A 17,500-nucleotide genomic window follows, 5' to 3' on the forward strand; every position below is an offset into this window, starting at 1 on the left:
AGGGTAGTAGTACCGTACCCATAGAGAGGATAGTAGTACCGTACCCATAGAGAGGATAGTAGTACAGTACCCATAGAGAGGATAGTAGTACCGTACCCATAGACAGGATAGTAGTACCGTACCCATAGATAGGGTAGTAGTACCGTACCCATAGATAGGATAGTAGTACCGTACCCATAGAGAGGATAGTAGTACCGTACCCATAGATAGGATAGTAGTACCGTACCCATAGACAGGATAGTAGTACCGTACCCATAGAGAGGATAGTAGTACCGTACCCATAGACAGGATAGTAGTACCGTACCCATAGAGAGGATAGTAGTACAGTACCCATAGACAGGATAGTAGTACCGTACCCATAGACAGGATAGTAGTACCGTACCCATAGACAGGATAGTAGTACCGTACCCATAGACAGGATAGTAGTACCGTACCCATAGACAGGATAGTAGTACCGTACCCATAGACAGGATAGTAGTACCGTACCCATAGACAGGATAGTAGTACCGTACCCATAGACAGGATAGTAGTACCGTACCCATAGAGAGGATAGTAGTACCGTACCCATAGACAGGATAGTAGTACCGTACCCATAGAGAGGATAGTAGTACCGTACCCATAGACAGGATAGTAGTACCGTACCCATAGACAGGATAGTAGTACCGTACCCATAGACAGGATAGTAGTACCGTACCCATAGACAGGATAGTAGTACCGTACCCATAGAGAGGATAGTAGTACCGTACCCATAGAGAGGATAGTAGTACAGTACCCATAGAGAGGATAGTAGTACCGTACCCATAGACAGGATAGTAGTACCGTACCCATAGAGAGGATAGTAGTACCGTACCCATAGATAGGATAGTAGTACCGTACCCATAGAGAGGATAGTAGTACCGTACCCATAGATAGGATAGTAGTACCGTACCCATAGAGAGGATAGTAGTACCGTACCCATAGACAGGATAGTAGTACCGTACCCATAGACAGGATAGTAGTACCGTACCCATAGATAGGATAGTAGTACCGTACCCATAGACAGGATAGTAGTACCGTACCCATAGACAGGATAGTAGTACCGTACCCATAGACAGGATAGTAGTACCGTACCCATAGATAGGATAGTAGTACCGTACCCATAGATAGGGTAGTAGTACCGTACCCATAGATAGGATAGTAGTACCGTACCCATAGACAGGATAGTAGTACCGTACCCATAGACAGGATAGTAGTACCGTACCCATAGACAGGATAGTAGTACCGTACCCATAGACAGGATAGTAGTACCGTACCCATAGACAGGATAGTAGTACCGTACCCATAGATAGGGTAGTAGTACCGTACCCATAGAGAGGATAGTAGTACCGTACCCATAGACAGGATAGTAGTACCGTACCCATAGATAGGATAGTAGTACCGTACCCATAGATAGGATAGTAGTACCGTACCCATAGAGAGGATAGTAGTACCGTACCCATAGATAGGATAGTAGTACCGTACCCATAGATAGGATAGTAGTACCGTACCCATAGAGAGGATAGTAGTACCGTACCCATAGAGGATAGTAGTACCGTACCCATAGACAGGATAGTAGTACCGTACCCATAGACAGGATAGTAGTACCGTACCCATAGAGAGGATAGTAGTACCGTACCCATAGACAGGATAGTAGTACCGTACCCATAGACAGGATAGTAGTACCGTACCCATAGACAGGATAGTAGTACCGTACCCATAGACAGGATAGTAGTACCGTACCCATAGATAGCATAGTAGTACCGTACCCATAGATAGGGTGTCCGTCCACTCTGCTCAGAGTGGGTGAAAACATGCTTCGGTGATGACATTTCTCCTCCTTATGTTACAAAATACATTTTACCAAGACAAATGTGATTCTTTATATTCTGAATCGTTCAGTGGGGTCTTTCTCTAAGGTATAATTAACATTATATCCAAAAAAGTCACATTTCGTAACCTAATACAGTTTCTTCAGAAAGGATTCACACCCCTTGACTTTTTCCACATTTTGTTGTGTTACAAAGTGGAATTTAAAATAGATTTCATTGTCATTTTTTTGTCAACGATCTGCACAAAATACTCTGTAATGTCAAAGTTGATGAAAAATTCCAACATTTGTCAAAACAAAGAATGAAACATATAACACTCATATACATGTATATATATATATGTATGTATGTATATATATACAGTATCTTGATTAGATAAGTATTCAACCCCTCTGAGCCAGTACATGTTAGATCACCTTTCGTAGCGATTACAGCTGTGAGTCTCCAGTGGAGGAGCCTTGTAGATTTGGCCTTGTGTTTTAGGTTATTGGTAAGGAACTCCAGTGTAGATTTGGCCTTGTGTTTTAGGTTATTGGTAAGGATCCCCAGTGTAGATTTGGCCTTGTGTTTTAGGTTATTGGTAAGGATCCCCAGTGTAGATTTGGCCTTGTGTTTTAGGTTATTGGTAAGGAACTCCAGTGTAGATTTGGCCTTGTGTTTTAGGTTATTGGTAAGGATCCCCAGTGTAGATTTGGCCTTGTGTTTTAGGTTATTGGTAAGGATCCCCAGTGTAGATTTGGCCTTGTGTTTTAGGTTATTGGTAAGGATCCCCAGTGTAGATTTGGCCGTGTGTTTTAGGTTATTGGTAAGGATCCCCAGTGTAGATTTGGCCGTGTGTTTTAGGTTATTGGTAAGGAGCTCCAGTGTAGATTTGGCCTTGTGTTTTAGGTTATTGGTAAGGAGCTCCAGTGTAGATTTGGCCGTGTGTTTAAGGTTATTGGTAATGAACTCCAGTGTAGATTTGGCCTTGTGTTTTAGGTTATTGGTAAGGAACTCCAGTGTAGATTTGGCCGTGTGTTTAAGGTTATTGGTAAGGAACTCCAGTGTAGATTTGGCCAGATTTGACCCACTGGAATTGTGATACAGGGAATTATAAGTTAAATAATCTGTCTGTAAACAATTGTTGGAAAAATTACTTGTGTCGTGCACAAAGTCGATGTCCTGACCGACTTGCCAAAACTATAGTTTGTTAACAAGACATTTGTGGAGTGGTTAAAAAACGAGTTTTAATGACTCCAACCTAAGTATATGTAAACGTGCGACTTCAACTGCACATGGGGTTTTGACCATTGTTATTATTAAAGGCGTATCTCCACAATTATTTTACCCATTGGTCAAATGATGCGTCTTTTGATTGGACTCCGTACCATAGATGTTTCTAATGACAACTGCATCTCGTCCACGTGAGGACATCTCACGAGACATCCCATGAATGACCCATTTTGTGTCACAAATGGCACCCTATCCCCTGCATAGTGCACTACTTTTAACCAGGGTCAATAGGGGCTCTGGTCCAAAGTAGTGCACTATGTAGGGAATAGGGTGCCATTTGGGATATACCCATGTAAAATAGAACTTAAAAACGCTCCTGTTGTTGTTGTGTTTATTTAGTTTCGCCAGACTGGACCAGGCCGTACCCACTGTTACCATGGAGATAGAGTCAGCCCTCACCTCCAGCAAGACGGCTTTACTACAGACCGTCCCATCAGGTGAGAGACGGGTTTTAATAAACAACACTGGATTCGATTGGCTGAGTCTATTTCCTGTGTAGTGTAATACTTTTGAACAGGACCGTTAGGGACCGTAATGGTTACAAAGTATTTTGGCCCGTTTTTTAGTTTTCATGTTAAACATGTTACAAATAATCACTATTACTGCCTGAAATCTTACACGTTGTATTTTCCCCTCACAGGTTGCATTGTATACAGTGGAGAGGTGAGTATCTGTGCTGTCTAACAGGCTGATGTGACTGTGTGATTTATCTGGACACTGCATAGCAGATTGGAACTCATTATATCTCATCTTTCCCTCAGTGCAATGTCACCCCAGTTAATGGTACGAGATATATATATATTTTTTGTGCATATTAATTCACCAAACATTGATTATTATATTATTCAATTGATTTCATAGTGATCAATAATTCCTTGCATTCCATTGATTATTATTCAGAAATAACTAATTGTTCGTTACGTATTGTTTACAGAGACAAAAGTTTGTGCTGGTGTCAACAGGTGAGTTATTCAAAGATAATTTCTGTTAGCTTCTGTTTTTTTTGTGTGTTTTTTTTACGTTTAAAAAAAACAACATCTGTTCATTTGCGTTAATTGGTGACATGGTCTCAAACCTTTTCTAGTGCTGCTTTCACGTCTCCTCTTTCCATCCTATTTCCAACAACCATCTGAATATCTGTTGTTGATTCCTTCAGCGCTGCTCTACAGGGTCACCTTGACGACGGGCAGATCAGCGGAGTCCTCTGTGATTTCAGCGTCGATGTTTACGCTTGTGGCTCGGTACGAAGAAGTCTTCACAACTGTCACGTTTCTGTTCAATATGAGTTGTTTTTCTAGTTGAACAACCACAGAAGTCACCCAGATGTTCTTGTTTTTTGATTGGTCTGACTTCTTGTTTTTTGATTGGTCTGACTTCTTGTTTTTTGATTGGTCTGACTTTTTGTTTTTTGATTGGTCTGACTGTAAGAGCTGTCGCTCTCCTCATCCTCAGATGAGGTGAGGAGAGAAGGATCTTCTGACCAAAATGCGGGTTCAGGGAAATATGCCATCTTTATTATAAATTACAAACGATGAAGATGGTAACACGAAACAAAACAAAAACACTTTCAAAACTACAAAATAACAAAACGACGTAGAACGAAAACCTGAACATAAACTTACATAACTGAGACGTAAACTCACGAACAGGCAACAGACGACATCGAAACAAAACGAACAGCCAAACAGTCCCGTTTGTGAATATACATCGAATAACGACACGAAGACATCACAGGAGACAATCACCCACAAAACCACAGTGATAATGCCCTACCTAAATATGACTCTTGATTAGAGGAAAATGCAAACCACCTGCCTCTAATCAAGAGCCATATCAGGCAAACCGAAACCAACATAGAAACAGATAACATAGACTGCCCACCCAAAACACATGCCCTGACCATAAACACATAAAAAACAACATAAAACAGGTCAGGACTGTTACAGTACCCCCCCCTCAAGATGCGCACGCCGGGCGCACAAGCACAAAGTCCAGGGGAGGGTCCGGGTGGGCAGTTGACCACGGTGGTGGTTCCGGCTCAGGACGCTGTCCCCGTACCACCATAGTCACTCCCCTCTTCTTTCTACCCCTTCTAATGCCCACCCTAACACTACCTTCCCCTAAATAAACAGCTAGCACCAGGACAAGGGGCAGCACCGGGACAAGGGGTAGCACCGGGACAAGGGGCAGCACCAGAACAAGGGGCAGCACCAGGATAAGGACCATCACTGGGACAAGGGGCAGCACCGGGACAAGGGGCAGCACCGGGACAAGGGGCAGCACCGGGACAAGGGGCAGCACCGGGACAAGGGGCAGCACCGGGACAAGGGGCAGCACCGGGACAAGGGGCAACACCGGGACAAGGGGCAGATCCCGGCTGAAGGACTCTGGCAGGTCCTGTTTGGACGGCTCTGGCAGGTCCATGCAGGCTGACGGCTCTCGACGCTCATGGCAGACTGACGGCTCTCTACGCTCATGGCAGGCTGACGGCTCTCGACGCTCATGGCAGGCTGACGGCTCTCGACGCTCATGGCAGGCTGACGGCTCTCGACGCTCATGGCGCTCTGACGGCTCTCGACGCTCATGGCGCTCTGACGGCTCTGGCTGCTCATGGCTCTCTGACGGCTCTGGCTGCTCATGGCTCACTGACGGCTCTGGCTGCTCATGGCTCTTTGACGGCTCTGGCTGCTCATGGCTCTCTGACGGCTCTGGCTGCTCATGGCTCGCTGGCGGCTCTGGCAGATCCTGTCTGGTTGGCGGCTCTGGCAGATCCTGTCTGGTTGGCGGCTCTGGCAGATCCTGTCTGGTTGGCGGCTCTGGCAGATCCTGTCTGGTTGGCGGCTCTGGCAGATCCTGTCTGGTTGGCGGCTCTGGCAGATCCTGTCTGGCTGACGGCTCTAGCGGCTCCTGTCTGGCTGACGGCTCTAGCGGCTCCTGTCTGGCGGATGGCTCTGTAGGCTCATGGCAGACGGGCGGCTTTGCAGGCTCATGGCAGACGGATGGCTCAGACGGCGCTGGGGAGACGGATGGCTCAGATGGCGCTGGAGAGACGGATGGCTCAGATGGCGCTGGGGAGACGGATGGCTCAGATGGCGCTGGGGAGACGGATGGCTCAGATGGCGCTGGGGAGACGGATGGCTCAGATGGCGCTGGGGAGACAGATAGCTCTGTAGGGAGGAGAAGGAGAGACAGCCTGGTGCGTGGTCTAGGCACCGGCTGCGCTGGAGAGGAGGAAACAGCAGGAGAGAGAACCCGGAGAGACAGCCTGGTACGGGGGGCTGCCACCGGAGGACTGGTACATGGAGGTGGCACCGGATATACCGGACCGTGAAGGAGGACACGTGCTCTTGAGCACCGAGCCTCCCCAACCCTACCAGGTTGAATGAACCCCGTAGCCCTGCCAGTGCGGCGAGGTGGAATAGCCCGCACTGGGCTATGCAGGCGAACCGGGGACACCACCTGTAAGGCTGGTGCCATGTACACCGGCCCGAGGAGACGTACTGGAGACCAGCTACGTTGGGCCGGCTTCATGGCACCCGGCTCGATGCCCAACCTAGCCCTCCCAGTGCGGCAAGGTGGAATAGCCCGCACTGGGCTAAGCACGCGTACTGGGGACACCGTGCGCTTTACCGCATAACACGGTGTCTTACCAGTACGACGCCTTCTACCTCCACGGTAAGCACGGGGAGTTGGCTCGGGTATCCTACCCGGCTTTACCACACTCCTCGTGTGGCCCCCCCCAAGAAATTTTTGGGTCTTACTCACGGGCTCCCAACCGCGTCGTCGCGCTGCCTCCTCATACCAGCGCTCCTGGGCTGTGGCTGCCCTCTTCTCCTCCTTAGGACGGCGATATTCCCCTGGTTGAGCCCAAGGTCCTCTACCGTCCAATATCTCCTCCCAAGTCCAGAAATCCTTATTGCTCCGTCGAGCATTCCCATACCGCTTGGTCTCTGTATTTTGGTGGGTGATTCTGTAAGAGCTGTCGCTCTCCTCATCCTCAGATGAGGTGAGGAGAGAAGGATCTTCTGACCAAAATGCGGGTTCAGGGAAATATGCCATCTTTATTATAAATTACAAACGATGAAGATGGTAACACGAAACAAAACAAAAACACTTTCAAAACTACAAAATAACAAAACGACGTAGAACGAAAACCTGAACATAAACTTACATAACTGAGACGTAAACTCACGAACAGGCAACAGACGACATCGAAACAAAACGAACAGCCAAACAGTCCCGTTTGTGAATATACATCGAATAACGACACGAAGACATCACAGGAGACAATCACCCACAAAACCACAGTGATAATGCCCTACCTAAATATGACTCTTGATTAGAGGAAAATGCAAACCACCTGCCTCTAATCAAGAGCCATATCAGGCAAACCGAAACCAACATAGAAACAGATAACATAGACTGCCCACCCAAAACACATGCCCTGACCATAAACACATAAAAAACAACATAAAACAGGTCAGGACTGTTACACTGACTTTTTGTTTGTTTTCTTGTTTCTTTGCTCTCTACTGTAAAGCGTCTCTGGGTCCTTGAAAAGAGCTATATAAATCTCATGTATTATTATTATTATATATTATTATTATATATATTATTATTATATTATTATTATTATATATTATTATTATTATATATTATTATTATTATTATATATTATTATTATATATATTATTATTATTATATATTATTATTATTATATATTATTATTATATATATTATTATTATATATTATTATTATATATATTATTATTATATATATTATTATTATATATTATTATTATATATATTATTATTATATATTATTATTATATATTATTATTATATATATTATTATTATATTATTATTATATATATTATTATTATATTATTATTATATATTATTATTATATATATTATTATTATATTATTATTATATATTATTATTATTATTATATATTATTATTATATATATTATTATTATATTATTATTATATATTATTATTATATATATTATTATTATATTATTATTATATATTATTATTATATATATTATTATTATATTATTATTATATATTATTATTATTATTATATATTATTATTATATATATTATTATTATATTATTATTATATATTATTATTATTATATATTATTATTATATATATTATTATTATATTATTATTATATATTATTATTATATATTATTATTATATATATTATTATTATATTATTATTATATATTATTATTATATATTATTATTATATTATTATTATTATATTATTATTATTATTATATTATTATTATTATTATATATTATTATTATATATATTATTATTATATTATTATTATTATATTATTATTATATATTATTATTATTATATATTATTATTATTATATATTATTATTATTATATATTATTATTATATATATTATTATTATTATATATTATTATTATATATTATTATTATATATATTATTAGATGATATGATTTGTACATGTTTTTTCTCTTTCTGTCCCTTCTTTACCCTCCAGCTGTCTGCGTTGACATCGGATAACTTGGTGAGCCTGTTGAAGTGTAAGCTGTCTGGTAACACCAGCCACTCAGCACAGATCTGGAAACTGTTCTTCTCTAAGGTCTCAGTGGTCCTGGACTCAGCCCTGGATCTCTTCTCCAACACCGTGAGATAAAACTCTTATCTATTCATATCACACTTAAACTGTACATATAAACGTACTGACTCATTATTACTGTATGTAGGTCCCCTCTTTTGATCTGGCTTTTATTTGGTTTTATTTTCTAAGAGGAAAAGGAGACATTATTTTCATTTAAGTCACTTAGCAGACGCTCTTATTCAGAGCGACTTACATATTGGAAAGTTCATACATATTCATCCTGGTCCCCCCGTGGGGAACGAACCCACAACCCTGGCGTTGCAAGCGCCATGCTCTACCAACTGAGCCACACGGGACCACATACCTCCAGTAGATCTGCCGTGGTCCCAAATATTATTGTCAACGCCGACATTCAGTAATTTCCTGAATATGAAATCGTTTTTTTTAACCATGTTCTCCAGACACTAGAGCCCAGCTCTCCAGCAGTGTCCCAGGCCCTGGATGCTATACGAGAGGTAAGGCTGGACAGCTTCAGCCTGGCTAGTCTCAGAGATCAGAAAATCATCAACCTCTGGTTCAACACCAGACTCCGTCCCTTCCTACCTGCCGTCTCCACTGACTTCCTGTCCTGCCTCAGCACCAAGAACTTCAGCTGCAACACCTACCAGACCATGTACGTATTAACATTACTATATATAATATAATATACCTATCAGACCATGTATTACCATTACTATATATAATATAACATCACCTACCAGACCATGTATTACCATTACTATATATAATATAACATCACCTACCATGTGATGAAAGGCCCTGTATCTACTCCCCCAGAGTCAGATTAACTCGTGGATACCCTTTTTATGTCTCTGCATACAGTATGAAGGAAGTTAGAGGTAGTTTCGCGAGCCTAACTAGCGTTAGCGCAATGAATGGAAGTTAATGGAAAGTTCCAGTCATTATGCTAACACTGGTTAGCAATTGCGCTAGCGATAGTTAGCAACTTGCTTCAAACTGTACGCAGAGACATACAAATGTTATCCAAGAGTTAATCTGACTCCAAGACATGCTAACCTCTCACCATTATAATAACAAGGGAGGTTAGCATTATATATCATACCCCCAAGACATGCTAACCTCTCACCATTATAATAACAAGGGAGGTTAGCATTATATATCATACCCCCAAGACATGCTAACCTCTCACCATTATAATAACAAGGGAGGTTAGCATTATATATCATACCCCCAAGACATGCTAACCTCTCACCATTACAATAACAGGGGAGGTTAGCATTTTGGGGGGGTATGATATTTGTGTGTCTGTAACTTTCTCTCTCATCGCTATTCACATTTTTGTCAGGACTATCCATAATCATGGTAACATCCACATGAATGTAGACATAGTTTAGAAACATATTATATTCTTATTTACAATAAAAGAGACTCCAAAATAGCACTACATTATTTACCATTCATTTCTATTGGGCACAAAATAATCTGAAACACAACCAAAACAAACAAATGCAAATGCATCCAACAAGTTTGTAGAGTCATAAGCTTCATGTGATCATTGCGTACTAGGATTATGGGACCAAATACTTCACTTTTTACTGCTTTAATACACATATAAGTGAATTTGTCCCAATACTTAAAATGGAGGGACTATGTACATAAAAAAATTAATAATTTCTAAACGGTTCACCCGATATAGATACAAATATCCTCAAATTTAAGCCAGATGGTCTGCACTTTAAAACATTTCCAAATCCTGGTCTGCTGCATCAAATCTTACACTGCAACAACTCTTCATTGTGGAGGTGATTGAGTTTTGTCCGATGTGGCTTTGCAGCGATAACCTCTAATCCCGTTGTCTTTCACCTCAGCGTTCAGATCCTGAGCAGCCACCACTCAGCCATGGACCAGTCCAGACAGATATCAGTCTACACTACCTTCATAGAGGTCTTTCTCTCCAGGAACAACACGGCAGGTACTAAGCAATAGGAACTGAGTCTCATCAGGTACTGACCAATAGGAACTATGCCTCAGCGGGTACTGACCAATAAGAACTAAGCCTCATCAGGTACTGACCAATAGGAACTGAGCCTCAGTGGGTACTGACCAATAAGAACTAAGCCTCATCAGGTACTGACCAATAGGAACTGAGCCTCAGCAGGTATCCAATCAAATCAAATGACACTGGTACTGACCAATAGAGTGCTGAGCCTGAAGGCCAGAGGGCGCATTACTTTTTCTATAGGCCCTGTTCCAAAGTAATGCCTTGTAGGGAATAGGGGGCCACTTTAGATACAGCCATTGTCAGTCAAACTGCTGTGTAAATAACACAAACACACTTCTGAAAGTGTTATCTGGAGAGTTACTATGGGATCTTCAATAGACTGGCACTGAAACAACAGCAGGGACTTTTCTCTGACTGTGTTCTCTGACTGTGTTGTCTAATTGTGTTCTCTAAATGTGTTCTCTGACTGTGTTGTCTAATTGTGTTGTCTAAATTTGTTCTCTAAATGTGTTGTCTAATTGTGTTGTCTAATTGTGTTCTCTCTAATTGTGTTCTCTCTAAATGTGTTGTCTAAATGTGTTGTCTAATTGTGTTGTCTAATTTGTTCTCTAATTGTGTTGTCTAATTGTGTTTTCTAAATGGGTTGTCTAATTTGTTCTCTAATTGTGTTGTCTAATTGTGTTGTCTAATTTGTTCTCTAATTGTGTTGTCTAAATGGGTTGTCTAAATGTGTTGTCTAAATGGGTTGTCTAATTGTGTTGTCTAATTGTGTTCTCTCTAAATGTGTTGTCTAATTGTGTTGTCTAATTTGTTCTCTAATTGTGTTGTCTAATTTGTTCTCTAATTGTGTTGTCTAATTGTGTTGTCTAAATGGGTTGTCTAATTGTGTTGTCTAAATGTGTTGTCTAAATGGGTTCTCTAATTGTGTTGTCTAAATGGGTTGTCTAAATGTGTTGTCTAAATGGGTTGTCTAAATGTGTTGTCTAAATGGGTTGTCTAATTGTGTTGTCTAAATGGGTTGTCTAATTGTGTTGTCTAATTTGTTGTCTAATTGTGTTGTCTAAATGGGTTCTCTAATTGTGTTGTCTAAATGGGTTGTCTAAATGTGTTGTCTAAATGGGTTGTCTAAATGGGTTGTCTAAATGTGTTGTCTAAATGTGTTGTCTAAATGGGTTGTCTAAATGGGTTGTCTAATTGTGTTGTCTAATTTGTTGTCTAATTGTGTTGTCTAAATGTGTTGTCTGTGTGTTCCCAGACCCCAGCTGTAGCTCTGACACCTTGAACAGTGGAGACTGGCTGCTGAAGAACTTCAGAGGATTCTCTGCCTTCGCCTCCTTCAAGGACATGCAGAGACTACTGGCCAACTTCTCTGTGGTAACTGTCTGTTGTCCTGTTGTCCTGTTGTATTAGTCTGTAATAATGCCTGTTGTTGTGTCTGTGCTGCAGACGGAACCGTTACACCGGCTGACAGTGATAGTGTCTGTAATAATCATGTGTCTGTAGTTATAATGTGCGTTGTGTCTGTGCTGCAGATGGAGGCCCTGCCCCAGCTCACAGTGAGACAGTTGGCAGAGGTGTCCTCTAGTCCAGGCCAGCTCAGCTCTGCTGCAGACGTCACCATGCTGATGAACTACGTACCCAACGTCCTCTTCACTGACTTCTTCAATGACTTCTCTATAGCCATCACCGTGAGACAACTGTCTGTCTGTCTGTCTGTCTGTCTGTCTGTCTGTCTGTCTGTCTGTGTAGTCTCTATCACCGTGAGACAAGCCCGTCTGTCTGTCTGTCTGTCTGTCTGTCTGTCTGTCTGCCTGTCTGTCTGTCTGTCTGCCTGTCTGCCTGTCTGTCTGTCTGTCTGTCTGCCTGCCTGTCTGTCTGTCTGTCTGCCTGTCTGCCTGTGTAGTCTCCATCACCATGAGAGAAGATATTATATGGTTGCGTCCTATATGACACCCTATTCTCTATATAGTCCCATATAACACCCTATTCTCTATATAGTCCCATATAACACCCTATTCTCTATATAGTTCTATACGACACCCTATTCTCTATATAGTCCCATATAACACCCTATTCTCTATATAGTTCTATACGACACCCTATTCTCTATATAGTCCCATATAACACCCTATTCTCTATATAGTTCTATACGACACCCTATTCTCTATATAGTCCCATATAACACCCTATTCCCTATATAGTCCCATACGACACCCTATTCCCTATATAGTCCCATACGACACCCTATTCCCTATATATATTATATTTGTTTACAAATATGGAATAGGGGTGCCATTTGAGAGGCATCCTGTCTGTCAATAGTTTGTCATGTGAGGGGATCCTGTCTGTCAATAGTTTGTCATGTGAGGGGATCCTGTCTGTCAATAGTTTGTCATGTGAGGGGATCCTGTCTGTCAGTAGTTTGTCATGTGAGGGGATCCTGTCTCAATAGTTTGTCATGATCCTGTCTCAATAGTTCAACAGGTTTGTTTGGGTCTGAAGATGGACTGTTATTCAACTGTCTTCCATTATCTGTGCTCTCTCTCTGTTACCCGTCCTCTTCCTCTCTTACCTTTCCTGTCCCTTCCTCCCTCCTTTCATCTCTCACTCCCTCTCCCCTCCATTTCTCCCTCCTCCCTCTCTCCACCCCTCTCCCCTCCCTCTCTCCACCCCTCTCCTCTCCACCCCTCTCCCCCCCTCTCCCCTCCCTCTCTCCACCCCTCTCCCCTCCCTCTCTCCACCCCTCTCCCCCCATCCATCCCTTTCTATCTATCCGTAGGGTCAAGAGTCCAAGTTCCCAGTGGCAGTGCGTTCAGCCATGCTCCAGCAGGTGTTTGAACGCGGGAACCTATCAGACCGCTCTGTTAGCGACCAGGAAGTACTCACCTGGCTTCAGAGCAGGCTCCGCCCTCTGCTGATCAACCTGTCCTCGCTCCACGTCGCCCCCCTCTTCAGTGTGGTCGCACAGAGGAACTGCAACATCGGACAGCAGCTGTAAGAGACGGCCCGATCTTCACTGGGGATTTAGGCTTGCGGCGCAAATTGCAACCTATTCCTTATAAGCTATGGTCACAAGTAGTGCACTATGTAGGGAATAGGGAGCCATTATGGATGTATCTTAGGGTAAAGTAGTGCACTACATAGGGAATAGGGTGCCATTAGGAATGTATATTAGGGTAAAGTAGTGCACTACATAGGGAATAGGGTGCCATTAGGAATGTATATTAGGGTAAAGTAGTGCACTACATAGGGAATAGGGTGCCATTAGGAATGTATCTTAGGGTAAAGTAGTGCACTATGTAGGGAATAGGGAGCCATTAGGGATGTATCTTAGGGTAAAGTAGTGCACTATGTAGGGAATAGGGTGCCATTATGGATGTATCTTAGGGTAAAGTAGTGCACTACGTAGGGAATAGGGAGCCATTATGGATGTACCCTTAGTCAGTAGTATGTTGATGTGCAGGGTGTATCTATCTTAAATCTAGCTCTATATCACGTGAGACTGTAGAAGCATGTTTTCCTGTAGCTTGGACTGATCTCAAAGTGCTCGGGGTGGGGGAGGGTGGGGGGGGGGGGGGTACAGAACCTGTGGTCTTTCTGTAACGCTCCCAGACAGTCACATGTGCTCCCCACTGTGTCTGTTCTTCCTACTGTTCTCCCACCCTGCCTCTCTCCCCCTCTGTTTCCAACTGTCTGAATAAAGAGTTAAATGTACAAGAGCTATGTCAGACGATAGTGTCAGGTGGGGGTCATCTCAGCAGAAGAGGAGAGGGAGCCATCTTGTATTGTGATGACGGGTATGTTTCATGTCTGACATGTTTGTCTCTCCAAGGGTGGAGGTGCTGAACGCCACCCTCCCTACACTTCAGGACAACACACAGAGAAACATCTATGATCAAATCACCCTCTCCCTCCAAGGTACTGATATCCACAACACATCCACTGGAAATATAAATATTGTAGCATACTATGAACCTGTAAATACTACAGCATACTATGAACCTGTAAATACTACAGCATACTATGAAACTAGAAATACTACAGCATACTATGAAACTATAAATATTGGAGCATACTATGAAACTATAAATACTACAGCATACTATGAACCTGTAAATACTACAGCATACTATGAAACTAGAAATACTACAGCATACTATGAAACTATAAATATTGGAGCATACTATGAAACTATAAATACTACAGCATACTATGAACCTGTAAATACTACAGCATACTATGAAACTATAAATACTACAGCATACTATGAAACTAGAAATACTACAGCATACTATGAAACTATAAATATTGGAGCATACTATGAAACTGTAAATACTACAGCATACTATGAAACTATAAATATTGGAGCATACTATGAAACTGTAAATACTGGAGCATACTATGAAACTGTAAATACTGGAGCATACTATGAAACTGTAAATACTACAGCATACTATGAAGCTGTAAATACTGGAGCATACTATGAAACTGTAAATACTGGAGCATACTATGAAACTATAAATATTGGAGCATACTATGAAACTGTAAATACTGGAGCATACTATGAAACTGTAAATACTACAGCATACTATGAAACTATAAATATTGGAGCATACTATGAAACTGTAAATACTGGAGCATACTATGAAACTGTAAATACTACAGCATACTATGAAACTATAAATATTGGAGCATACTATGAAACTGTAAATACTGGAGCATACTATGAAACTGTAAATACTACAGCATACTATGAAACTGTAAATACTGGAGCATACTATGAAACTATAAATATTGGAGCATACTATGAAACTGTAAATACTACAGCATACTATGAAACTGTAAATACTGGAGCATACTATGAAACTGTAAATACTGGAGCATACTATGAAACTGTAAATACTACAGCATACTATGAAACTGTAAATAATACAGCATACTATGAAACTGTAAATACTACAGCATAATATGAAACTATAAATACTACAGCATACTATGAAACTGTAAATACTACAGCATAATATGAAACTGTAAATACTACAGCATACTATGAAACTATAAATACTGGAGCATACTATGAAACTTGTCTTGCTGTGACACCAAAGCTCAACACTCGGTTATTCATATTTTCATATCGTGATACAAAACCTCATTACTCAAACAACTAATGATCGTATTTGTTGTCAGTTTGTCATAACAGAATTTCCTGTTAAGGATATTTCATTGACAGTCCTGTCCCCGTCCCCCTCCCAGGCTCCTCCCCACTCCGTTGCTATGGCGCAAACTACAACCACAGTTTCTACGGTTACCTGGAGAGTTCCTTCCTGGGTTTCGGCTTCCCCAACCTGACCACCTTCCTCTCCCTCATACCCAATAGCCAGATGGAACAGGTGAGGTGTGTGTGTGTGTGTGTGTGTGTGTGTGTGTGTGTGTGTGTGTGTGTGTGTGTGTGTGTGTGTGTGTGTGTGTGTGTGTGTGTGTGTGTGTGTGTGTGTGTGTGTGTGTGTGTGTGTGTGTGTGTGTGTGTGTGTGTGTGTGTGTGTGTGTGTGTGTATCACAGGAGGTTGGTGGCACCTTAATTGGGGAGGTAGGGGCTCATGATAATGGCTGGATCGGAATAAGTAGAATGGTCTCAAATACATTAAACACATGGTTTCCATGGTTTCCATGTGTTTGATTCCATTCTATTTGCTTCGTTCCAGACGTTATCGAGAGCCGTCCTCCCCTCAGCAGCCTCCTCTGGTGTGGGTGTTTGAGACAAGGCTTTAAGAGGACATAGATGATGATGATGATGATGATGAAGGTGTGTGTGTGTTTGAGACAAGGCTTTAAGAGGACATAGATGATGATGATGATGATGATGAAGGTGTGTGTGTTTCCTCATCTCTCTCTCTCTCTCTAGCTGGTGAACTCTCTGCCTGTCTCTGACCTGGGTCATTTCCTGCGCCGCCCCAACGTTGTCGATGACGACACAAAGCTCTGCCAGCTCTACAGCAACTACGCGAAGACCCCACTGTTCCTGAGTACTGTACGTACACACACACGTACACACACACAATTACTGCGAAACACCCACTACACACCAATTGTCTCCTATGCCATCCATTCACCAGAAAGGTAGAGTCCAAGAGGACTCTGCCACTAGAACACACTCCAGTTTCCTCTAAACCCCATTCATATCTCAGCAACTGGCCTGTGGCCACTAGAACACACCCCAGTTTCCTCTAAACCCCATTCATATCTAAGCAACTGGCCTGTGGCCACTAGAACACACCCCAGTTTCCTCTAAACCCCATTCATATCTCAGCAACTGGGCTGTGGCCACTAGAACACACCCCAGTTTCCTCTAAACCCCATTCATATCTCAGCAACTGGGCTGTGGCCACTAGAACACACCCCAGTTTCCTCTAAACCCCATTCATATCTCAGCAACTGGCCTGTCTCCCCCCCCCCCAGGAGAGTATCCCTGAGTCAGTGAGGCGTCCCACACTGCCGTGTGTCTGGCCCCAGGCTCTCAGCAGCAGTCAGAGGTCAGAGGTCAACGCCTGGTTTGACCTGAGGCTGAAGAACTACCTGCCCTTCCTCACCAGGAGCCTGGTGATCTCCACCGCTGTCCAGACCGCCCCTTGTCTCGCCTTCCAGAAACTGTAAGGGATTTTCCCCAAAAATATATTTACTACATATTTGTTTTCCGATTTTATTGAAAGTGATAGACAGAAACCAACTGAACGACAGACAGAAGACT

At 42.3% G+C, this 17,500-nt stretch overlaps 1 protein-coding gene and 1 long non-coding RNA gene across 2 annotated transcripts in view; both read left to right on the forward strand.

The window, feature by feature from the left end:
- The first annotated feature begins 3,467 nt into the window (after positions 1-3,467).
- Positions 3,468-4,360, forward strand: LOC129850381 (uncharacterized). Its single transcript, XR_008758782.1, has 5 exons — positions 3,468-3,556; positions 3,760-3,782; positions 3,881-3,902; positions 4,054-4,081; positions 4,276-4,360. It is a non-coding gene; the product is annotated as an uncharacterized LOC129850381 (long non-coding RNA).
- Positions 4,361-8,603: 4,243 nt separating this feature from the next.
- LOC129850380 (uncharacterized) overlaps positions 8,604-17,500 on the forward strand; it is a gene marked incomplete at its 3' end in the record, with an annotated part of 13,656 nt that continues 4,759 nt past the window's right edge. Inside the window, exons 1-10 of the mRNA XM_055916830.1 lie at positions 8,604-8,798; positions 9,194-9,405; positions 10,622-10,725; positions 12,011-12,129; positions 12,288-12,443; positions 13,535-13,749; positions 14,588-14,673; positions 16,009-16,145; positions 16,658-16,783; positions 17,212-17,402. Coding sequence (XP_055772805.1) covers positions 8,604-8,798; positions 9,194-9,405; positions 10,622-10,725; positions 12,011-12,129; positions 12,288-12,443; positions 13,535-13,749; positions 14,588-14,673; positions 16,009-16,145; positions 16,658-16,783; positions 17,212-17,402 — 1,541 coding nt within the window. The remainder of the gene's footprint in view (positions 8,799-9,193; positions 9,406-10,621; positions 10,726-12,010; positions 12,130-12,287; positions 12,444-13,534; positions 13,750-14,587; positions 14,674-16,008; positions 16,146-16,657; positions 16,784-17,211; positions 17,403-17,500) is intronic.

This window comes from Salvelinus fontinalis, unplaced genomic scaffold (genome assembly GCF_029448725.1).
Source record: "Salvelinus fontinalis isolate EN_2023a unplaced genomic scaffold, ASM2944872v1 scaffold_1987, whole genome shotgun sequence".
NCBI lineage: Eukaryota > Metazoa > Chordata > Actinopteri > Salmoniformes > Salmonidae > Salvelinus > Salvelinus fontinalis.